Below are 23,727 nucleotides of genomic sequence, written 5' to 3'. Positions count from 1 at the left end.
GAGATCTTATTTCCTTTAAGAGCCAGTTCAGCCCTTGCTGTGCTCTGCTGGAGCAATAGGGAAAGGCTCACGTCCAGCTGCTGACACTGAGAGCCAGCTATGCATTGGGAAGGTCACCATTCGTCAGGAGCCATCACGGACATGATGAGGCGGACATGGCGGTGCCCATAACGGCACGGGCCGCCCACAGACCGTGACAGCAGGACAACATGGATCCCCTGCCCGGCCCCTTTAAGGCGCCCACCTCCCCTCCTCCCCCCTGGTGACGTCATCACTGCTCGCCACACGTTCGCTCTTCCCGCTCGTTCTGCGCCAATCGCGCGCGCCGGGCCCGGAGCGCTGAGAGCGCCGAGGATGTGAGTGTGTTGGGGCTGAGCGCCGTGCGGCCATCGGCCGCCATCGGCCTTTCATCCGCCTCCATCCGCCTCCATCCGCCCCGCCGCCGCTTCGGGGCGGCACCGCCGCATCTCGGGGCTGCCCAGGGGAGCGGGCGGGAGCCGACGGAGGGGATATGGATGGACGCGGGGGATAGGGATGGCGCCGCGGCCTACCGGGGGCGGGGAGGAAGGCGGGAGGCCGGGCCGGGGCGGAGCCGGGGCTGAGGCCTGCAGCGGAGTTGGGGCCTGGTGGTCCCGGCGCCCGGCAGCGGCAGAGCAGCGAGTCGGGAGCGACCCGCGGGTCTCGCTGTGCCCGGCGTCGTTCCGCAGCCTGAGAGCGGCTGAGCCCCGGCCGCTCTGGGCCCCGCGCTGCCATGAGCTGGGCCGGGGGCGTTGAGAGGAGCTGCCGAGCGGGCTGACCTTAAATCACGCGAGGAAAACTTTGCTATAGTTGTTGTTCATATAACTATAAACAAGCTGCCGTTGCAGGGCGCGCCTGCCCTGCAGGAAGGCTGAGGGAGAGCCCAGGTCGTTGCCTTGGCTGCAGCTCTCTGTAAGAATAGGTCTCATAGCTGACTGTGTGCAGGGAATGGGCAGCTTAATAGAGTGCCCCGAGGCCGGCTGGGCTGGGCTGGGTGCTGCACAGACACTGAGATGTTGGGGATGTCGGGTTTGGTTTCCATTCTTGGAAGGGTGGATGTTGCTTAGAAGTTCCTTGTGTTGTTTTAATGTGCTCATGCTGCGGTGTTATTCTTTATGGAGGTGTGTTTTAGTGAATGCCTGAGCACCTACAAGTGAAAGTGCCCAGAGGCTGCATCTCCCAGGCTGATCTTTCCAACTAAAACTGTCCTGGGAAAGGTCTGTGTTCATTGGGTGAAAGAAGAACACTGGTTACCTTAAGGGCTGCCTAAAAGCAGCCTTTCACAGGAGGTTGCTGGATGTGTAAGCAGCATTTGGCTGTTTAGTCTGGTAAGTGCCAGCCCTGTGGGTGCACACAGGAGTGCTGCTGATGGTGCTGTTTACATGCAGCTCTTCCCAGCTCTCCAGCAGCAGGCAGGACATTAGCAAAGCACTTGTTGGGCTTCTGAGCTCTCACTTCCCATCTTGCAGAGAGGTGGAACTGGGTGATCATTAGAGTATGTGATAGATGCAGCCCTCTCATAGGAAATGTTTGGAATTGAGCTGTCAGAGTTCAGGTTTTACATGTAAACAGTTAATAGTTACACATGCAGCACACTGGCACACACGTTCATTCTCTTCCAATAACTCATTAATGTATGTTCGTGTTCCTCTGGGCATGCACAGTTACACTGAGGGTGGTTGCTGGTTGTATGCCCACTTACTTTGTCCCCATTTTTCCACCATCAGTTCCATCACTGACATTTTTGATTCACCTGGAGCTGGTTTTCCCCAATTTTGCAAACGTCCATTGCTTCTTAGGCCATAATGGGCAACTTCCAAAACAACGTGTGTGGAAATCCAAGGAAAGCGTCCTTGCCCCTGGTGAAATACAATGACCAGTGGTCTGTCGTGACTCCAGTGCTGCTTATGAAGGGGAATTGAGAGAAAACAAGGCTGATCACACACCAGGCAAAGCAGAAGTGGAGAGTTTTAGGACTAGTGCTCATTGATTCCTTTTGCTGAATTAATATATTGCTCCTCAAACTAATATACTGATCTCTGTTGCTCAATGAACCAGCCTATATTGTTACTCAGCAGCCATCTCTTCCTGCCAAGCATGTGCTTTGCTGCACAGGGTGACTATGGAAGAAACCAGAGCTTCCTCTGGAGATGAGGATGTTGTCAAGAGGCAGGAGCTGCATGTGTGCCGTGTGTAGGAGATGAATGTCCTCTGTGTGCCTTCAAGGGGAGCACATAGCGAGGGTCTTTTGTACTTCTGTGAATATCACAATTTGTAACTTTAAACACGCATACAGGTCTGTATTCCATGAAGGTTGAGCTGGCCCAGGGGCTGGATGTAACTGCCATGCAGTGCTGTGCCTGGCTGCAGTGCCCTGGAGAACACACTTGTCCTCTGGTGTGCTGCCACTGGTGCACAGCAGCTCTGCTCTTCTGTGTCTGTTCATCTTGTTTCTGAACACTCTTACCTTGTCACTTGGCTGCTCTGTTGCTTTCAATTAGGGGTCACTTCTCAGAAGCAAGGGGTTAGAACTGAGATTTGGCACAAGTGAGGCCTGTTTTGCTTTGGATACCTCTGAAGGGGAAACAGAGTTAATGGGAATTAAAAAGAAGAGTTTGCTGGGTCTTAAAGAAAATAACAAAAAATCCAGCACTAGGTAATCATTCCAGATTTTCAAGGCCTGCTGGAAGCGGGGATGCTGTAGGGTACTGGGGCTTTCCCAGTGAGGGTAAGGAGTTGAAAATATCTCTGTGGGTGAACTTACACATGACAGTAAGTTCTGTGTGCTGGACCTGCTGTCCGCAAAGCTGCTACTCTGCAATGTAACACATTTTCCTTTTTCCTAAAAAGCTCGAACTTACCTAATGCTTTAACTCTGCTCTTTTGGTGTCTTCAATTACATTTAAAGTTCAGTGTTTTGTGTTGCTGTTCTGTTCCTTGTTTGAGTGTGTTTTCCATATTAAACAATCCCTTCTGCCATGTATTCTTGAAGGGCTCCCTCACCAACCAAACGCAAGGATAGGTCTGAAGAGAAATCAAAGGACCGATCCAAGGACAAAGCAGCCACTAAGGAATCGGGTGAAAAGGATCGTGGTCGGGACAAGACGCGCAAAAGGCGCAGTGCTTCCAGTGGGAGTAGCAGCACCAGGTAGCTACCATTACAGGCAGTAACAAATACATGTTTTCAGAGCCACCTTTTGCTGACTTCCACACGGCTCAGATTTACACAACCTTTGAATTGCATTGGTCACAATGGAAAGATTAAAGGAAGGGGTTTTGACCGTTGTGAAGTATGGTGGAATTAGTGAGCTATGGAGAGTCGGTTTTCATTGCTGTAACTTGCAGTTGCTTTCTGTCTACCAGGAGAAGAGCTTCAGCCATTCTTTTTCTGGGTATTCCACTCATGTTTTGCTTCCTTTACCAGGTCCCGCTCCAGCTCCACTTCCAGCTCAGGATCCAGTTCCAGCACTGGTTCCAGCAGTGGCTCGAGCTCCTCTTCTGCCTCAAGCCGCTCTGGGAGCTCCAGCACCTCACGCAGTTCAAGTTCCAGCAGCTCCTCTGGATCCCCCAGTCCGTCCCGACGGAGACATGACAACAGGAGGCGGTCCCGCTCCAAGTGAGTTCATGTTGTCTTTAGGAATTCCTACAGAGCAGGTTCCTTGTGCAATACAAGGTTGTGATCAAACAGATTTTTACCAAGGATGGTCTGCATTCTCCGTAACTTAGAGATGTGAATTTTGTTAGAACAGGCATGTTTCTATTAATGGCAGTCAAAATGGATGCCAGCTTCTAGTTCTTGTCGTCTTGTTTCCCCTGAAAACTGTGAATGTTTTCATGTCCAAATCAGGTCCAAGCCACCGAAGAGAGATGAAAAGGAGCGGAAGCGGCGCAGCCCATCACCCAGACCTACAAAAGTGCACGTTGGGAGGCTCACTAGAAACGTCACCAAGGTAATGGCATGTTCTCCTGTAATGCCACGCAGGTGCACCCCTGTGGGCGTGTGTTGGTGGCTTTTTTTAAAGCCTTCAAGGTTTGTTTTGTTGCTGGTGTACTGCCAGCACATTGCTGTTGGAAATGCTTGCTTTGTGTCCAAACTGATGAGCGTGGAATGCTTCAGTAGAACTTCCTCAAGTCAAATTAACTGTGGGCTTGTGTAATTCAGTAGTGTTAAAAGTTCTGTCTGCCTTATTGGTACCCGAGAGCTCCACCTTCCTAGGAAGAAAGCTGTAGAAGTCAGTACAGCAGTAGAAATCACCTGGGAGGCATTAAGGACACCTGGGGGGTTCACCAAAAGGAGCTTCAGGAGAGCTGGACTGGCTGGAGTTGTCTTTGCTAGAATGTAGTTTAAAGGTCTGCAGAAATACAAGTTTAGGGTGCTGAAAAAATGCTATTTAAAAACACAATATTAAGAATTGCACCTTAAGACTTTCTAAGTGAGGACACAACTTCACTTTCCTAAGGTCCCCAGGAAGGTTTTTACACTAGTGCAGCTTTTGTAGCCTGTGGTGGTGTTCAGCCAGTAATTCTGTTAAGGATTAGAGTGATCTGAAGTGAAACAGACATAGATGTCAGTAGAGGATGTGGTAATCTCAGTGTCCTTTCCACACCTGATCAGTGGAATATATCTCCTGCAGGTGGCATTGATTCAAAGCTGATGTGGTGCTGTGTGCTCTGTACCAGCCAGAGCTGCTCAGTGATAGTGCTGTACATCCTTAAGTTCTGCTCTTTTTTGGCAGGATCACATCATGGAAATTTTTTCCACTTATGGAAAGATTAAAATGATTGACATGCCAGTTGACAGGCTAAATCCACACCTCTCTAAAGGCTACGCTTATGTGGAGTTTGAGAACCCAGATGATGCTGAGAAAGCCCTGAAACACATGGATGGAGGTAGGTGTCAAATGCTGCAAGGAGGCTGAGTGCTTTGAAAGAAGTTTTTGGATTTGATGTGAAAATGAGATGGAGATGATGGGCTGCCTTTTGGGGAACTGATCTGACGTGCTGTCATTCTGTTTTCAGCCCAGAGGGGCTTTTGTATGGTCTCAGGACAGGTTGAAAAGAAAATACAGAACTATTAAAATGATAGTTTTGTTTTTTTTTTCCAAACAAAATATCATTTAAATCTTTGTGAAAATCCTTCCTGATCCATGTCTGGTGGGATACTTGGTGAAGAAGTCTGGTGTGTGTGTGGTTTGGTCAGTATAACTTCAGAGTGTAGTGGAAATAGGAGCACGGGGTCGTGCTGCTTGTGTCAGAGCTGTGAATCGCTGTCACTTGGTTTGTTGGTGCTGGCAAACACTAACTTTATTTTTGTGACTTTCTGAACAGGGCAGATCGATGGGCAGGAGATCACTGCCACAGCTGTACTGGCACCACGGCCCAGACCGCCGCCTCGGCGCTTCAGCCCCCCCAGGAGGATGCTGCCCCCACCCCCCATGTGGCGCAGGTCACCCCCTCGCATGAGGAGAAGGTGAGAGCTGTGGCATTTCTTATTTCCTTCTTGTTGTAACAAGAATTTGTCATGAAGTCCCAGTGCCAGGACAGCTTCGTCTCATTGGAGTTGATTGTCCACTCCAAATGACAGTTCAAAACAAAGCAGTCACCTTCTGGGTGTCAGTTGAACTCAGATTGTTCTTAATATTCCATTCCTGGGACCTTGGTGTCACACTGGTGGCTGTACAGACTAATTGTAGCACTTTATCTTTAGAGCTGAGCTTCCTGTGAGAAGTGTCTGTGGTGCTGTGTGAGCTGTGTCAATACTGAACAATATTTCAGGAGCCAAAGTCTCAGATGAACCTTTCAGATCGAGGAGAGTCTGACTTAGAACAAACTTGTTTGTTTTGTGTGAAGCAGAAAATAAGATTCTTGTCTATTCTTTGGATATGAAGCAGCCTTTCAAGCTGTGAAGCAGAGGGTGGTAGCTAGAAAATCCCTGCTGGGATCTTGCTGTTTAAGTTGCCCTTTTGCTTCCTGCGGTTTGCTGTCTGTCGGATCTTTCACAGTGGTTTATAAGGGGGCGAAAGGAATCAATGAGCAGAGGTGGCAGGTGAGGTGACCTTCCTGGAGCTGCTCCCTGTGCCCTGACAGGAACTTTCTCCTCCTCCTGCCAGGTCTCGCTCCCCGCGCCGCAGGTCTCCTGTTCGCCGGCGCTCGCGGTCCAGGTCTCCGGGACGAAGGCGCCACCGCAGCCGCTCCAGCTCCAACTCGTCACGATAAAGCAAAAAAAGAATGGACAGCTTTTTATTTTTTAACTTAAATTCCGCGAAAATAAATATTGTACCTTTTTTATAATGGGTCTAGGAGAGGAAGGGAGAGAGGGGGAGAGAGAGGATGCAGTGGAGGTAACAGAGAGGAGACGGCAGCAGCTCCCGGCCATTGGGCAGCCTCTGCTGCGGGGCTTGGAAGTTTCCTGGCATTGAATTGGCATTATTGACAAACAGCCTCGATTTTTATGTTTTAGTTTTGTTTTTTCCCGGCTATAAACCCACCGTGTCCTGTGCTGGTTGTGCGGGGCTGCTCTGGCCCCTTTGTCCAGTGAGTTCACAATGCTTTGTGTGCTGTAAGGGTGAGCGTATCGATCTCGAGCTGTTTGGAAACGCTGCAGAACGGGACAGGGAGCCTCAGGGCTGGGACTGAGCGGCTCGAACAGATCACAAACCTGATCACAGACCTGATCCTTGAGCTGCTGCTTTATTCCCAGTCCCAAATAATGAGTCGTTTGTGCCCATTGATGTCCTGCAGTGCTCCTGGTTGATGCTGCACCCTGCTGAACGCTGCGAATCTTACCAGCGGGTTTGTAGCTGCTGCCCCACTCGGTCCCATAAGGAAACAATGCGATTGTTCTGCTTTACAAATCCCATTAGCAACTGATGGGCAACCACTGCAAGGCAGAGGGGGGGCTTGAGGCCGTGCTGCTGCCTGGGGAAAGGCAGAGAACCAACCACCTGTTGTACAGTCGATCCTATAAAGTCTTTTTGTTGTTTTTTCTTTATTTTCGTGTCGTTTTGTATGACTTTGTAGCCTTCGGGGCCGCGTTGTGTTTGTACTTGTGTAGGACGAGCGACTCGAATAAAGCAGTAGGGTTGAGAAATCGGGGCTCCTGCGCCTTTAAGAGCACAGTGGGCGGGGCTTCTTGCGGCTCCGCCATTGGTCCCCGCACGGCGGCGGCCGGAAGTGGGCGTGCCGTCCATCATGGCGGCGGCCTTGCAGAGCGCTCTGCAGTCGGCCGGGCCGTGCCCCGCGGTGGAGGCGGTGAGCGCCGTGCGGGCCGCGCTGCGTGAGATGGGGGATAAGGCGGAGATCGGGGACAGGGAGCGGGCACGGCTCGGAGCCTTCATGAGGAACATGGCGGCGGGGCCGGAGGAACCGGCTGGGCCGTGGAGGAGCCTGTTCCTGGAGGGGCCGCCCGACCTCGCTCTGTGTGCGCTGACAGACGGGATGGACGGAGCGCGGTCAGTGCCGGGACACGGGGCGGGGAGCGGGGACACGGAGCGGGTTGGAGTGAGGGGATGGCGGGATCCATGGCAGGCGGGGCCGGGGCGATGCCGAAGCACCAACACTGTGTGAGCTGCTGCCCCCAACCACGGCCGGGAGCACGGCCGGGGTCGGGCTGTCTCGGGGCAGCGGTGATACCTCAGCAGCCGCACGCCCGGCTCCGTACGGTGGGGCAGTGTTAGCACAGCTCCGTACCGCGGGGCAGTAATAACACAGCTCCGTACCGCGGGCCGGGCTCTCACCGCCTCTCTCCTCCTGTAGCCCCCGCTGGCAGCTGACGGCGCTGCCCGACGTTCTGGAGCAGTTCCTGCGGCGGGGCCGCCTGGCTGCGCTCATATGGGAGCTGTGCCAGCCTCACACCCGGCCCGGCTCGGCCGAGCGGCAGGACGCGCTGCTGGCTCGGATCGTGTGTCTGCCCGACCTGGTCGGTAACAGCCTCCAGGGCCGCAGCCCCGCCGTGTTCTTCCCGCAGCGCTATTTCCCTCTGCTGGGCAGCGCTGTTCTCCAGGTGCTGCACAACGTCTCCGCTTCGCTCAGAGGTGAGACTGCAGGACTGGGCCGTAGAGGCGGCTCCTCTGGAGTGTTTTGTGCCTGGACCCCTCGGTTGGTGCTCGAGATGTAGATAACGGGTGTTGTGGGGCCTTAAGGTCATTTTCTATTGTGAAGTACGTTGTGCTTAAAAGAATAAAATACCAGGAATGAGACCAAGTCCATTAAAAGTCCATTCAAAGTCCTGCTGAAAGCCACAGTCCTGGGAGCTGTAAAATATCCCCATCCCTTGCCAGCATTTAGCAGTGAGCTGTGCTGAATGAAGCATGTGGAAGACCAGCACTGAACCTACCAGTAGTTCACTCACTGTTGTGCTGAAGCAGGACTGAGCTACTTCAGTGCTCTCACTCCAACTCAACATGGATAATGTTGGGTTGGTTTGTACCTGAAGTCGGGTTAAGGTGGGGGGAGATTGAAGTCATATCTCCAAAGAAGAAATTTTTGAGACTTTTCAGACTTCTGGCCTTGTAGGTGTGTGTGCTGCCTTTGGTTGATGCTGGTGATGATCTTGTTAAGCTTCCATCTGCTTCATTCCAGGTGGCTCGGATTGCTCCGTCTCTTTCATTTCACATATTCTGGGAAAGGTCTGCGTTCATGGGAGACAAAGTGAGTGTTCTACCTGCCCTGGGAGTTCTGAGGGTTTTCTGTGGGTCAGGCTGCAGCACAGGCTGCTCTCTGCTTTCTGAGGCCACTCAGCTGCAGATCTGATAGGTGGTGATGCTCCTTTATCATCTCATACAGGTGTGATGTGTTCATATCTCAAAAATACGTGACCTTTCTGCCCTTCCCCTCAGCTTTCCACTTGGGCCATAACTATTAAGTGTGTAAAGATCTTTATGTCTGCAGCTGACCTCGAGTGCCATTGCAGCAGTTCTGCCCAGCTGATGTATTTCTCTCTTTTCTCTTCTGCTTCAGAGGAAATTCTGAGCGTTTTGGTGCCCCCCCTCACAGATCTCACCAAGTCTGACTGCATCTGGCAGAGAATATGCTGGCGGTTGGTTGAATGTGTGCCAGACCGCTGGATGGAGGCAGTGGTCCTTGGTTTTGTCCAGAGAGCACCGGGGTAAGAACTCTGTTTTCCTCCCTGAGGCAGAGCAGAGGCTGGAACTTTGCCACGGATACTCAGAAAAGATGCTGGCACACACAGGCATGTGGTCAGTTTCTTACAGTGCTATTTCCTGAGAGATCCAGGGGCAGAATTGCTGATTGTTCCCCCTCAGCTGTTCCTGCACTGTTCCTTACAGACCTGAGCCAGGACATGCAATGAAAAAAACCTTATTTGCAACCACTGCCTGGCTCTTAACATTTAGAGGTGTTTGCTTCATTGCAAATAGCTGCTCGAAGAATCCCACGTAATGATAGGCAGTGTGACAATGACTCCGTAGATTCCTGATGTTTTGCTGTTGTTTTGCTAGGGCAGATGTCTTGTCTCGGTTGCTGGGGAACCTGGTTGTGAAAAATAAGAAAGCTCAGTTTGTTGTGACGCAGAAGATGCTGCTGTTGCAATATGGCTACACGGTAAGGGCTCTGTGCTGAACAGCAGCGTAGCAGTGCCAGTCTTTCCCACAGTACCAATTTGCTGTTGTTGGGTTATGTTTTATTTAGTTGAGCTCCAAATCTGTTCTGTATTTGTCTGGTCTTGGTGGTACAGGTACTGTATTCCTGTCCTGATTTTCCATATGTTTCATCAGCAATTGCATGAGTTGCTTTTTAGTTCTTCTTTATTTTTACTTTTATTTTTAATTAGCTTTTCTGTTTGAATGTTGCCAACCAGTCCTTCATGTTGGGAAGTTGAACACGATAAACATACATGTTCAGCACTGCTGGATGCTGACTTTGTGCCCAGCTAAAGCAAGACCTGTGGTTCTCATTACAGACTGCAGTGCTGCAGAATCTTCTTGGCTATCTGGCCCTGGATGGTCTTCGTCGTGCCTTATTGATCAAGGTGAGGTTAAGTCGTGGTTTTGGTGAGGTGTCTGGTTGGAAAAAATTCTGCCCTATGAGTGTGTCCACGTGGTGGGGAGTTTTGGGGCTTCCTTCAGTCCCTCTTGTTGCTCTTCTGACTTACATGTATAAAAGATCTGTTTCAAGCTGGTTTGGATAAACAAAGCTATTTATACTTTGAATCAGGTGCTGCAGGAGCTGTTGGAGACCTGGGGCAGCAGCAGTGCAGTGAAACACTCCCCAGTGGAGCAGCAGCAGTATATTAGTAAGGCCATCCTTATCTGCCTTTCTCACCTGAAGGAACCCGAAATAGAGAGCTGCAGACAAGGTGAGCTGGCAGCAAAGAGGAGCAGATGTGTTTAACAGAAAGTCTGACTGGGAAGAGATGATGATCTTGTTTCGGTGTGTGGGTAAACAAGATGTGTGGCCTTGTTTTTCACTTGTAGGAAGGTTGACTTGGATGACCTGTTTTGTCCATTTCAGGCTGGAGTTCGTTCTACTCCATGAGGCCTCTTATTGCCTCGTGATGCTGGAGTTATAACCTGTTTTCTCTTTGGCAGCTGCTGGCTTAGGCCCTTCTTACCTTTCTGCCCTTCACTGGATGACCTCTAAGGCACACATGTAGCTCTGGCGTTGTTTATGTGCTGTCTGTGTTCTGCAGAACTTCTCACGAGCATGATGGAGGGTGTGAAGTGCCACCTGGACAGCAGCCTGCCACAGATACGGCGTCTGGGGATGATAGTGGCAGAGAGCATTAGTTCAAAGATAAACACGGATGGGCCCGTCCTGAAGTTTCAGGTAAAGGTTATGGTGAAACTTATCTTTGTATGTGGGGCACAGAGGAAATACAAGTTTAAAGCCAGATGAGCTGGAACATTATCACAGACTCATAGAATGGCCTGGGTTGATAAGGCCCTCGATGCTCATCCTTTTCCAAATCCCATTTGTTCTTTAAAAGCCTGATTCATTCACCTTGTTGCATTGCTGCTTATTAAATGTTTTAAAGATTATAAATAACATTGAGACAAGGTCTGACCGAGTGCTACCATGAAATACAGGGGGGAAGATTACACATGGCACAGATCTCATTGCAGCTTAGTACATTATTGCTGGTAGTGATTGAAACAAAAGGGATTGATGTGTGTTCAGCTGATGATCCGGACCCCATCTGCACAGTGCAGAGCTCTGGGTCAGGTGTTGCATGCTGGGTTTGCCTGCCGTCTTACAGTGCAGTAACGCTTGTTCTCAATGTCTAGTATGAAGAAGATGATGAAGCAAGAGAACTGAAGTCCCTCCTGGTACAAACCGCACCGCTCGGTGTCCTCCCAGGTCTTCCAGACAATGAGTAAGATGTTGCTACTCTTCCTTTCCATGTAGCAAATACAGAAAATGTACTGAGTAACTGGAAAAGTTATGTTTGATTTTATGTCTTTTTTCCCTTGATCATCTTTAGGGTCTGTGGCTGGAAATGATGAGGTGTTTGATAGTGAACTTTTTAGTTCTCATTCCTTTTTTGTTGATCATTGTCCTCCCCTTCCACACAAGCCATTTTGCTGCACTACTGAGGCTTCAGGGCTCTGATGGCACTGATAGCTTTTTGCTGAAGAATACAGACTGTCACTGTATTGCTTTTATTGTTTCTCATTGCTTACAGCAGGAATGAGAACACAGATGCTGCACTGCCACCAGTATTGGAAAGTGACAGGAAATCACCTACAGCAACAACTCAGGTGATGCCGGATGAAGAGTCAGATGCTGAGCTTGACAGGTATGGGGCAAGAAGCTGGTAGGAAATGGAAAAGAAATAGTGGGTTCTTAAGAGCAGACTTGGAGAGAAGGGAGCAAATTTTGTTCTTAGCAGAACGAGGGAGCAGACCTTGTTCAGCTGAGTGGTATTCAGACATCATGTAGGAAACTGTATGCAAGAATGCTTGTCAATAGCTGGAGCAAAGCCACTGTCAGGTACAGCCATTGTACTCATTCGGATTGATTGGCTTATGAGACATTTCTGGGATTTATTGATATTTTATCATTTTATCATTGGACTTGTCTTATCCTGGCTTTTTACAAGTATATAAAGGAATCTCAAGGATCAGCTTTGTGCCTCTGGGTCACCTGATCCCTACCTGCACTTGGCCAGGAGATCCACTTAGAAGTGCTCCTTCATTGAGCTTTGAGTCATTCATGCAGCTTCCCAGGGTGGGCTTCAGCCATGCTGATCTGCATTGCAGTAGTAGTGGTGTAACAGTGGTGTTTGTGCTGCTTCTTTACTTCCTTGAGGTTAGCTGGGCAAAGAATTGCCTTCCCACATGGGCTAACTCCTGCCTTTAATTTGCTTACAGCGATGATGACCTTATACCTTATGACATGTCAGAGGATAAAGAACTGAAGAAGACTAAAGCTCCAGTGTATATTCGAGACTGTATTGAAGGTGTGAGATTTGGGGCTGAGTCTTCATCTTGTTCTTACTGTTTTGGGGAGAGTGCTCTCATTAGGTTTGTTTTTATCAGAGCCAATCCAGAGAAGTTGTATTTTTCAGTTATCTGGGCTCAAGTGCTGAACTGTTGCTCATAAAGAGCTGCAGTCTGGCTCCTAGAGCTGGTTGTGTGCTGGGTCAGCTCTGCCTTCCTATAAAAAGACAAACTGCTGTCACAGGAAGGTTGGGGTATATACCTGAGCAGAACCATTCCATTAATATCTTACCTGCCCTCTGTTTGCCTGCAGCCCTGACAGGTTCTGAAGATCTGGACAAATGGGAAGAAGCTGTCAAGGCTCTTGAGAGCTTGGTTCGAAAGAATCCAGCAGCAGCAAGAGAGGTGAAGCAGTGTGAGCTAATAATTACCAGGGGACTCTGGTACAGGGTTATCTTTTTGCCTTTGTGAGGAGATTAGTTTCCCCAGCAGAGCAACCCGTGTTGCTACTGTGTGTCTGAATTGTGAGCTTTCAGCTTGGGAAGGGAAATGGAAAGCAATAGTTTCTTTTGAGCTGAGGCTACAGGGCACAAAGAAGCAGGCAAAGGTGAAGGCAGCAGTGTGGCACTGAGCAGCTCCAGCACTGAGATACAAATGTTTGCAAGTAGACCTTGCCAGTCACACAAATGTAGCTCACTAATGAGGGAGCAGGTAGGATTGTACTGTCAGGATTAAAAGCCTGAGTGAAAGGAACTTAGGACAGAGAGGCTGAGATGATGACTGCTCACAATGACCTGGCAGAGAACACCTGAAATGGGATTTAAGCCATGAATTGTAGTGACATGTCTTCCTATCTCATGATGTTAGCATTGTCCAAAAAGCCAAAGTGGAAAGCGAACGTAGATAGAGAAATCAGCTTAGGGTTTTGTTCTGTGTTTTGAGAATTCCATCTTGATGATATTGTTCTTAATGTGTTATTTCTGCCTTGTGAGTAAAGGGTGTGTTGTGGCCTATGTTATTCCCCCTGTGCTAAAGCATTAGAAGTGGAAGTGGATGGTACTGTAAAACCTGTGAGAAGGATAACACCTGCAGTGACGGGATTCCCTTTGTCTCATTTTGAGCAGGTCAGTGTGGAGCTGGCAAAGATCCTGTTGCATCTGGAGGAGAAGACCTGCCTGGAAGGCTTTGCAGAGCTCCGTCAGAAGGCACAAGTGGCTGTTTTAACCACTGATCCAATTCCTGTTAGTCCCTCTTACTGCTTCCTTTTCTCCAGTTTGAGGCACAGGCAGAAATTGAAGGAGGTGGAGTCTTTTGCTGGTTTGGTAAAAGCAGCTTCACAGAGTGTGATGAGCTGGTTCAGGTCTGGCTGTGCCTCAGGGGTGGGCTGTGCACTGAAGGGTCTGGAATGGATAACAAACAACAGAAAAGCAGAAGCTAGTTTAAGAGCTGTAACAGGCTAAAGGACATTGTGTGCATGGGTGTACCTGGTGAGGCAAATTCAATGAGGACTTTTTGCACTAAAGAAAGATGGCTTTATGTAGGAGGAAGCTGAGGCATGCTGGGCTTCTCTAAAAGAAGCCTGGTGTTTGTAGTCAGCTGCCATGATGGTTGTTTGGATTCCTCTGTGTCGGGGGGAGAGAAGAACGGCAAAGTCCCATTAATTGTTTGCTTCCATTGGGAGAATTGAGATGTGGAAGTATTTGATTTCCCCTACTCATAGAGAGCTCTTCTTCCCTCATCTCAGGGTCCTGCTGTTAGCTGTCAGGAAACCGGGCATTGCCTCAGATGAAGAATTTAGAATGTTTAGAATGAGTAGAAGGGCTGTTCGCAGGCTGGGCTCACTGCTCCTCCATCTTTCTGCACAGGTTGCACAGTACTTGACCTCCCAGTTCTATTCTCTGAACTACAGCCTACGTCAGCGCATGGACATTCTCGATGTAAGTGCTCTCCTCTCTTCGCTTCCCACTTCTGTTATGTCTTTGTTGCACCAGTGCAGTGTCCCTAAGATGTAATGGGATGCCTTTTATTCCTTGTAGGAGAGGTGAGGAGGAAGCAAGGGTGTGGGAATCTCTTAGTTACTATTTGTGCCCGCCATTCCTCTCTTGATCTTAACTCTGTTGTATTTGAATTAGCAGCAATTGTTGCCCACAGAGTGGAAGATGCGTGATGATCTTTAGCCATTAAGCAGCCGCTTTCTCCTGATGTGTTGTCATTCTGGGATCTCTTTGCTTTTTCTAAGTCTGTGCCTGTGGCTCTTTGTGTGTCATGTTACTGTGTCTGAAAAAGGAGCTGCTGTTCTGTTTCAGGGCAGAGTGACTGACTGGACCATTACCTCAGTATCCTCTGACTGGGTTTCAATTACTTGCTTTGCAGTTAATTCTAAACTTGTGCCTTTCTCCCTTGCTGTTCCTGTTGGTTTGGGTGCAGGTTGACTTGTTTCCTTAGTACAGAGATTATCCCTGTTTTAACACATCCCTCCTTTTCTTCTAGGTGTTGGTTTTAGCAGCTCAGGAACTGTCCCGTCCCAAAGGCCATGGGAAGACCAAACATTCTGTTGCCCCAACCCCTTGTATCCAGCTCCTGCCTGAGAGTGGCAGCTCCAAGGACTGGAGAAGAATTGTTGATGAGAGAATCAAAAGCAAGACAAGGAGGTTTGCTAAGGTGAGGCCATGGCAAAAACAAATATCAAATCCAGCAGAAACTGGGACAGTAGAGGTTGCTGTAGTTTTATCTGGAAAGAGCAAAATAGACGTGAAACTGAACCCAACCAAAGGCAGGACTGGATAACTTAAAATTTCAGTTTCACTTTAGCATTTTGCTCAACTTTTTTCCATAGGAAGTACCAAACCCTGTATTCCTGTAGGAAGAGAATGAAAATAAATGTTGGTCTCCTTGTCTCTCATTGAAGGAGAGCTCTGGCTGTTCTTTGCATGTTCTGAGCTTGTCTGGCCACTGCAGGGAGCTGTGGCTGCACCTCAGAGATCCCAGAGCATCCTCCTTCAGTGCAGCTGCATCTGGAGTGGACTGTCAGCCTTCCTCTCTCTTTCAGGGAGATGAATTATTGCCAGTTTCCCAGGTCCCGTAACTCCCTGCTGGTTCATTGTGGAGGACTTGCTTTCCAAAACTCCATTCTTGTTTCTTATACATAACCCAGCAGAACTGAGATACACTCTAGTGAAATATTTGGATGTGTGAGAGGATCTGAAGTGGGGAGTGAGGTGACTGGCCTGGAAACCAGCAGCCATAGGTGTTCAGTGAGCAGTAGCTGCCAGTGGGATGGCAGCAGTAGATGAACGTAGAACTGTGGGTGCTGCATCCTGTGTCTAGACTTTATTTTTCTTTTGGACAGGGTCAGTCTCAGGCGGAACAGCCTTCTGGTCCAAATGAGTTCAGTTCTCTTGCTGGACACTTCTTTTTTCCATTGATCCAAAACTTTGACAGGTGAGTGAACACCTTGGGATGTGGACTTGACAACTCAAGAGCAAGTAACCTCTGAGCAAGCAGCTGTGGTCTGTGTTGGGGTCTGTGTGGGACAGTTTGCTCCTCACAACCACCCCAACCATTCCAGAGATCATCCCTGTCGCTGTTTCAGAGCTGTATCTTGCACTTGCAGGCCTTTGTCAACGTTTGATCTCCTGGGGGAAGATCACTTTGTCCTCGGAAGACTGGTCCACACGTTAGCAGTCCTGATGTACCTGGCTGTCAACACCATGGTAAGAAAGGTGGTGTGGAATGAGTTCCAGCCTAGGAGCTCACAGGTGCTGTTGGACACAGCAGTGGGCTCTGAGGCCTGCACTGAGTTTGGGTCACTGTGCTGAGGAGTCCTTGAAGGGCTGAGAGAAGATGATCAGGAGGGAGGTGTAGGATTCAGGCTTCCCTGCACTTCCTTCTGCTTCTATGGGAAGTTGAGCACATCAGTTCTTTTGGCTGCCTCAGTTTTCTCTTCTGTAAAATAATTGTTAACCCTGGCATTCACAGCTCTGTGTATTGAGATCCAGTTCTTCGAAGTGATGTGACTGTGAAGGCATTCAGTGTTTGTCATTATCCTGTTTTACAGGCAGCCACTGCAATGGGAAAGGCACTGCTGGAGTTTGTCTGGGCTCTGCGTTTCCACACTGACTCGTGAGTTGTAGCTGTATACATTTGTTCTTAATGATCCCCTGTGAGCTGGTGGCACGGCCTGGCTTCATCCCAGTCTAACACCTGGCTGGGAATGCCAATGACTTCACCCATTCTTGTCAATGCTGACCTCAGGGCTTGTGCTCCTTTGAGCATTTGTAGAGCATGTAATGAAAGGATGGCTTTAATGTTAAGCAAACAGGTATTTAATTGGCATCTTCTAGTGTGGAGGTACAGTCATTACCTATAAGAAGCATGGCATGTTTCTCCAGCTATCCTTGTGATGTTTTCAGCTGAAGAAGCTCAGGGAACTCCAGCATTCGACTTAGAAAGAGATTAAGACACGTAGGAATTGTAAACACCCAATTTCTGTTTGAACCTCAGACTTTCCCAGGTCTCTGCGCTGTGCTGTGCACACTGAGCCCCAGTGTGGCAGGGGCTGCCCATGTGAGCAGCATCCCAGCTGGTTCATAATTACACTCCTAAGTAGTAGGAAGGCAGCAGTGGTTACTGTAATCACAAACAGTAGAAACTGGAGAAGCCTTGAGGGGAGCCATAAGAAGCAGCTCAAGGTAGAGCAGGAAGCTGCAGTTCTGACTGGTTTGCCTTTCTCCATCAGGTATGTGCGCCAGGGGCTTCTGTCCTGTGTCTCCTCCATTCTCCTCAGTGTCCCCGTGGAGCATCTGCTGCAAGATGTGACAGAGGAACTTTTGGAGACTCGGTCCTGGCTGGAAGGTGAGATGTGATGGGCAACGTCAGCGTCTTCCTGGTCATGCTGCAGTTTGCATCTCTTTAAAAGTGTGGCTGCAGCAGTAAGTGTGTTTGTGTCGTGCACCACACTCACGTGACAAACACTCACTGTTTGTCTGTAAGTCTGGGGCAGGTAGCAGAGCACACCATGTATTGTAGGGGTATCTAAAGCATAAACGTGTGTGAGGCATCTCCAAGTGCAACTGTCCTCACACTTTAGAACAGTTGGCACACAAATATCCCAGGACATGCTGTGCACTCCCTTCTCTGCCTGAGCCTCCATGCACTCCTTGTGGAGCTGCAGAACACTGTCACGTTGCACATTACAGCCAGGCTGTGACGTACAAGGCTTACGTGGCTGTTTGATGCTATGTGCAGGTTCTATAGGAGGAGGAAGAGCCCCATCTCCTGACATCCTATTGCTGAAGGAAATAACAGCCCGTGAAAGAGAGCAGCTTGTGCTGAACAATGTGTGCAGCCTCCAGTTAAATGGGTAGTGCGCAGCTTGAACTGCACAAGTGCGTGGTTGCGTATTGCAGTGTGCTGCGAGCACGAGAGGAAATGATGCTGTGTGATCTGTGCTCCTGGAGCCTGCACTGTTTTCTGCGTGGCCCTTGTGTGACTCCCTGCCTTGATTTCCTTCACCATTCCCCCTCTTGGTGAGCTGGCTTCCCACGGGGAGCAGGCAGGAAGCAGCACTGACACAGGCAGCCTCTGATCCTCACAGGTTGCAGCTCTGTGGCCTTTAAGAGAAAGAGCTGCCTGGTGGGGCCAAAAGCTTTAACTGTCCCCATGACATGGTGTGCTCTGAAGAATCTGCTCATCTCTGCTGTTAACCTCCATTTCCAAGTAAAGCCTTTCCAGGCATGCTGTGCCCTCTTTTCAGAATGAGGGCAGTGTGTAGCCTGGTTTCAATGAGTTGGAAGGAAGAGAACAGGGTTAGCAGCATCTTTTATGCCTGTAGGCAGCGTAACGGGCTTTTCATGTGGTTCTGATGCCTAGAAATAGTGCGATAGATGCTGGTGGGAATGCATGAGCTCACATGGTGTATCCAGAAAGCTTAAAGAACACAGCTCTGCTCCACGTGCAGCCAGGTGTCATTTAAGTGCCATTTAAAACCTGTGTCCTTCTGGAGCCTCCTCCTGAAGCACAAATTCCTGGGCTGTGGTTTTGCAGTTTGTTGTTGGACTGTTGGTAGGAGTTTTCCCTGGTTGGTTCTGGGCTCCTCTTTGCTGCTCCTGCAGATGAGGGCAGGCTTTGGGGAGGGACCTGCCGTTGTGCCAGTCAGGTCTGAGTGGATACCTGAGCATTTCTAGGAAACTCCAAAGGCAGCTGCTGAGGAACTGAGGGAATTTCCCCCCCCCAGCCTTGCAAATGCTGCGGAGCTGACCTGGGTAAGTTTATTGAGCTGGGTGTATCCTGGTGCCAGCCCGTTCAATGGCAGCAATTCAAGGTTTGTGCTCGTGCATTTAGCAGCAGTGCCAACATCAGTGTCTTAGCTTATGAGCTTGCAGTAAGGTGTCTTGTAGCCTTCCCATTTTCTCTTTCTATAGAGGGAGTGTGGAAACACCGCAGTGAAGCCCTCCCGGAGTTTATAAATAGCTCCGCTCAATCTGAATGAGTCATGTGTTTGGGCTGACAGTGCTGGGCTCTGAGCACACTGCTTGTGCGTACAGGATATCCTTGCACAGGCTCTCTGCTCTTCCAGGCTCCCCCTGCTCAGACATCCTGCGCGCATCCTGGTTTGTACTTTGCAGGCTCGGGAAGGGCCCCTGAAATAACAGCTGCTTGAAGCAGCTTCATCCCCTCCCTTTCGTTCTCCATAAAGCATAAAAATGTACCAGTTTAGCAGAAAGAAAATGGTGGTAAAGGAGGAGGCCTTGAGGTTCCTTTCCTCCAGTGCTGTATCTGCGTTTCAGGAGGGAGCACTGAGCAGTTTAGCAATTGCAGAATGGAGACACTGGGCTTCTGAATGTGTGTGTTTAACTGCAGCCCGTGTTTGTGCTGGTTGGTGGACGGGCTGCAGAACCTTCTGGATGGCTCAGGGGGAGAAGATTGAATTCTGGCATGGCAGATGTTTTGCTGCTGCATTGATGCTGCTCTGTGATGGTCTGTGAAATGTTACAGAGAAGTTGGGAGAAGAGCAGCACGTTTTAAGCTTCCAACTTAACCTTGGTTTGTTCCTTCGCAGATGTGGTGGAGAAAGATCCAGATGGGGACTGCAGGAGGTCGGCCTTACAGAACTTGCTACTAATGGAGAACCTGAAGAAGAAACTGGAAGCTGCCCCTTCGTAGCTGAAGGGTGAGAGAAATGACCTTAACCTCATCCTATTGCCAGCTGGATGTGTGTAGGCACTGCTGGGGCCTCTTCAGCGGTCACCTGGCTGGAGAAGAGGAAGAAGGGGGAAGGGTGCAGTGCTGTGAGCCAGCGAACCCGACTTGACATCTGGACTTTGTAGTGGAGGCCAATTTAGTGAGCTATTGCTATCCGGTACGGGGTGTACAGATGCAGGAAGGTAGGAGCGCGCTGCCATCCTCCCCCCGCCCCCAGCCCCCACCCCAGCTATTTATAACCTTGGCAGGTTTGAATGCTCTGCTAAAAATACAGGGAAGATCTCATAGCAGACTTCTTGTCAGAAAAACAGGAGGGCTGGAAGCAGCCACTTACCTCCCAGGACTGTCTGTGACATCCCCTGACAGCGGCTGGTCCCATCTGTGCCAGAAGGAAACTTCAGTTCTAAAATGCAACTTGTACAGAGCAGTGAGGAGCTCTGCTGGCTGTAGGTGACCCTGCTCAGAGACAGGTGGGCTGCAGGACCAGATGACATCCAGGGGTCTCTTCCAAACTCAGCCCCTCTACAATTCGGAGGCATATCCAGCTTTCTTGTCTGGATGGCCCTATAATATTTAAATAAAGCTTTGAGGGGGGAGCCTGCAGGACAAGGGCAGTAGTTTGACTCTTGCCCAAGTTCCTGGCCCCTTTTGCTGTCTAAGGAAAGAGAAGTAACGTTGGCACCTGCAGCCGAGAATTCAGGCTGACAAACCCTCAGCTCCTCAAACAAGACCTGAACTGACACTGCGCAGCTTTTTTTCTTTCTTTATTAAAATACAAAAGCTGAGGTTGATTCCAGGCTGGGTTCAGTCTGCTACTTGTACGCAGCGTTTAAAATCATCCACCACTTGGACACTGTTGCTTGTAGAGTCAAGCAGAAAAAAATAAATGTCTTGGTAATAACCAAAAAGTTTGTGGCAGCAGCTGCCTGATCTGTGAGCCCTGAAGAGCACAGAGTAAAGGAGCAGCGCTCAGGTCAGTCGTGTTGCCGTTGTGAGGTGTCAGGGGCCTTCCACTTCATCAACCACTTCTTCTTCCACATCCTTGTTCTCCACATCGCTGTACTGACTTTGCTCTGGAACCAAGGCCTGGCTGATGGGAATGCCTGCTCCTCGGTGAACCGCCTCAATCGTCTGCTGCTTGATGTAGTAAGTCAGGTTTGTGCATGGAATTATCTTCCGCATCTGCTCCAGGTACTGGTAAGCCTAAAGGAAAGCACAGAAATCACCTACAGCGCTTCCAGAGCTCCCAGCAAAAGGGGGACAAGCTTCCATCCTCAATGCCTGGCTGAGATCTTCAGTTGACAGAGTGTTCTGGTGTACATAAAGGTGTACATAAAGTTTGGGCTCTTCAGCATGTAAGAACTGAAATGTAACTTACCACATGGAATTCCTGCACCTGTAAATAATGTTCAACCAGGAATCCCAGGATGTCCCCCTGCCGGATGGTGCTGTCAAGGTCCTGTTCAGCCAGGAGCAGTTCGCACTGTCTGATGGCTTCTTTGGGATCCTCAGAGTAAACCCTGGCAAAAGAGCAAACAGAAAAATCACATGTTGGAGGACATTTAGTTTTGCCATGAGAAGCACGGGAAGGATTTTTGTGCTGTGCATGTCTCAGAATCATCCAACAAAAGATGGCTGTGCTTCCCAGGCCAACAGTTACTCATATTTCAGTCTATACTTTGGTCTCGAAAGCCAACATCACTTTTAAAATCACCTGTGGTTCCCTGCTACAAAAATATAACAAACACTTATAGAAGTGAGACTTCTGCATGTGATTTATTGAACTGTGAATGTCTTCCTCGTGCATGATATCTTTGTCATTAGTCTGCATGCTCCAAACACTGCAACTCACCTCCGAGCGTGGATGAATCGCTTTATCAGGGCCATCTTGCTTTGCAGATGTGCTAGTTTGCTTTCCTGTTCCAGAGGGCTTTTGGTCTTTGCTTTTGAAAGACACTTATATGCTTCTGTCAGTGCTCCCTGTGCTTTCTCATAATTCTGATACTCATCAATTTCCACCTGCAGGAAGAGAGATTCAGATGAGGCTCTTAGTCCATAGCAAACAACTGAACACCTTGAGGGATCACAGAAGCTGGTTGTACCTGAGCGCACACATCATAGAATCCCGCCAACAGATCCAGGGCTCTCCCTTTGGTATAGAAGCTGATGATGTTCTTCATAATCTCTGGGTCTTTACGCCAATCCAGTGACTGCAGGTAGTTGGCTGCCATGATGTAAATCTCTCTCTGTCTGGAGACTCCCGCAAAGAAGACGATTTTCTCTGTGTCTCCAGATCTCAGCAGTGCCTTCATAGCCTAACAGTGGATGGGGGTGGGAGGACAGAGAGAGGAAATATTGTGAATGCAAAAATCAAATGATGCTGAAATGGTTGGAAAGCCTCATCTGGGCAATGTACTGACTGTTCCAAGACCTCCCTCAAACCACTCTAGGGGAAAAACCATATAGAGTTAAGTGGCTCAGCCTCTTTAGCTGTTTTTTCTACCTCTCCCAGCTGACCTTTAACTTGTTTCCAGCTTGCGTGTACTTCTTGGTTGCCATGTGGTAGTTGCCTTGTCTCATGCAGCAATCTGCTATTTGCTCCAGGAGTTCCCTCCGGGACTCCTCAGAAAGGTCCTTGGAGTCCTTGCAGACCGTCATCCGCTCAGCCATCTCCTCTGTGATGGTCAGGTTCTGCTTCAGGCAAAGCTGCAGAGCTTCATGGTACTAATGGAAATGAGAAAGCAATGAGCAGTTGCATGCATTGCAGTGTGATGTCACGTTGTCTGTGGTGTAACTTTTAGAACTTAGCTGCCACCCTGTCATTCTGAAAAGAAACCTTAAAGCTTACAAATGTTTTTGTGTAGGTGCTTATGAACAAAGAGAGATGTGAGTGTATTTATGTGCACACCTGTTGTGCTCCTCTCTGTTGGTGCACACGGGGAGCAGGAAGGCAGAACTCACCTTTTTGGCTGTGAGCAGCAGCTCCACTGCCTTCTCATACTGAGCATGTTCAATAAAAAAATCAGAGCAGCGAGCCAGCAGAGCTGGGTCTGACTTCTCATCGAGGTCTTCAGCAATGAGCTGTAAGGCTCCAAACTGCTGCGTGGCAAAGGCCAGCTCCAGTGCTTTGGAGAAGTGTCCTGCCTGTAAAATTAAGGACGAGGCTTTAAGGACTGGAATAAGCATTGCAGAATGAATTTCCCAGACACCCCAGTGTGGGTTCACAGAGTGTTACTGTGAAGAAATGACTGATAATTGTACATAATCAAACCACACCGTTAATTAAATGCTCCTCTGCCGTAGAAACAGCGTCAGTTTAAAGTTTGCTATTCTTACTAATGAGGCATTTACCTTGTGGTACAACATGACAGCTCGGTCCATTTGCTCCCCCTTCTCCTCATAATAGCAGGCTGCCTCTATCATGTCTTCTGGAGAGCTCAGGAGAGCCAGGTTCATCAGCTGATCATCTAAATTGTTCTCCTGTTGAAAAGCAAAGATTTGGGTTGAGGTCTGCAGCAAACTGACCTGACGAGCTTGCCTCCTTTCAAGCTTTCGGCTTTGTGCTGTCACATAGTAGCCCATCAACCACCTCCTATGGAAAACCCATAGCAACTCCTAGGGCTTTGAGCTGCAACAGTGACTGTTTTAGGCAGTTTTCTGTTGACATGTAGGAAAAGGAAATACTCAGTTCCATGCAACCCCTTGTAATGATCAATCCTTGTAGAAGATGTGGGCAGAAACTGGACCGTCTTCATGAACAAGCAATATCTCACAAAGAGAACGAGAACGGATCTCTTGTACCTGTTTCACTCTGTACGCTGCCTAAGGGCAGAATCCTGCTTCAGGTTTGGATGTAGCAATGTGTGTCTTTCCATACCTTACACAGGCGAATGGCGTTGTTAAATGCCTGGGCCCTGGTGTAGAAGTGCACGGCCTGCTTGATTTCATCCTGACTCTCGTACTGACGGGCCAAGTGGTACGAAGCCGCCCAGTTTCCTGTTTCATTTGCTATTTCAGCAGCCTGGAAAGGAAATGGCATATCTTTACACTGTGACCAAACTCATCCTAGGAATGAGAACTCTGCAAACAAATGGCAGCAGGCTGCGTT

General features: G+C 49.2%; 3 protein-coding genes across 4 annotated transcripts in view; 2 read left to right on the top strand and 1 right to left on the bottom strand.

The window, feature by feature from the left end:
• The first annotated feature begins 171 nt into the window (after positions 1-171).
• Positions 172-6,662, top strand: RNPS1 (RNA binding protein with serine rich domain 1). The gene is made up of 7 exons (XM_015877257.2): positions 172-356; positions 3,011-3,166; positions 3,443-3,634; positions 3,866-3,968; positions 4,755-4,908; positions 5,347-5,488; positions 6,129-6,662. Coding segments are annotated over exons 1-7 (855 nt in total). The 5' UTR covers positions 172-354; the 3' UTR covers positions 6,235-6,662.
• Positions 6,663-7,171: 509 nt separating this feature from the next.
• On the top strand, positions 7,172-20,410 carry TELO2 (telomere maintenance 2). Of its 2 annotated transcripts, none has more exons than XM_015877249.2 (20): positions 7,172-7,469; positions 7,774-8,051; positions 8,599-8,667; positions 8,977-9,124; positions 9,477-9,579; positions 9,938-10,006; positions 10,192-10,333; positions 10,667-10,803; positions 11,262-11,350; positions 11,663-11,773; positions 12,348-12,436; positions 12,730-12,821; positions 13,541-13,657; positions 14,282-14,353; positions 14,907-15,077; positions 15,766-15,857; positions 16,030-16,129; positions 16,474-16,538; positions 17,155-17,270; positions 19,477-20,410. In XM_015877249.2, exons 1-20 carry the CDS (start codon positions 7,210-7,212, stop codon positions 19,578-19,580), a joined length of 2,424 nt encoding a protein of 807 aa, XP_015732735.1. In that variant the 5' UTR covers positions 7,172-7,209; the 3' UTR covers positions 19,581-20,410. The 2 variants fall into 2 exon arrangements, with proteins under 2 accessions (XP_015732735.1, XP_015732732.1); XM_015877246.2 differs by having other exon boundaries at positions 11,660-11,773.
• The window catches only part of IFT140 (intraflagellar transport 140), a 36,297-nt gene continuing 32,948 nt past the window's right edge, over positions 20,379-23,727 (bottom strand). Inside the window, exons 22-29 of the mRNA XM_015877245.2 lie at positions 23,497-23,640; positions 22,971-23,099; positions 22,581-22,763; positions 22,137-22,343; positions 21,722-21,934; positions 21,472-21,638; positions 20,998-21,139; positions 20,379-20,822 (exon numbers count right to left, since the gene is read on the bottom strand). Of these exons, the coding sequence (XP_015732731.1) occupies positions 20,619-20,822; positions 20,998-21,139; positions 21,472-21,638; positions 21,722-21,934; positions 22,137-22,343; positions 22,581-22,763; positions 22,971-23,099; positions 23,497-23,640 (1,389 nt within the window). The 3' untranslated portion in view covers positions 20,379-20,618. The remainder of the gene's footprint in view (positions 20,823-20,997; positions 21,140-21,471; positions 21,639-21,721; positions 21,935-22,136; positions 22,344-22,580; positions 22,764-22,970; positions 23,100-23,496; positions 23,641-23,727) is intronic.

The sequence above is a fragment of the Coturnix japonica genome, chromosome 14, assembly GCF_001577835.2.
Source record: "Coturnix japonica isolate 7356 chromosome 14, Coturnix japonica 2.1, whole genome shotgun sequence".
In the NCBI taxonomy this organism is placed as follows: Eukaryota; Metazoa; Chordata; class Aves; order Galliformes; family Phasianidae; genus Coturnix; species Coturnix japonica.
Note: the sequence above shows the minus strand (reverse complement) of the source record. Positions and strands in the feature narration are given on the sequence as shown.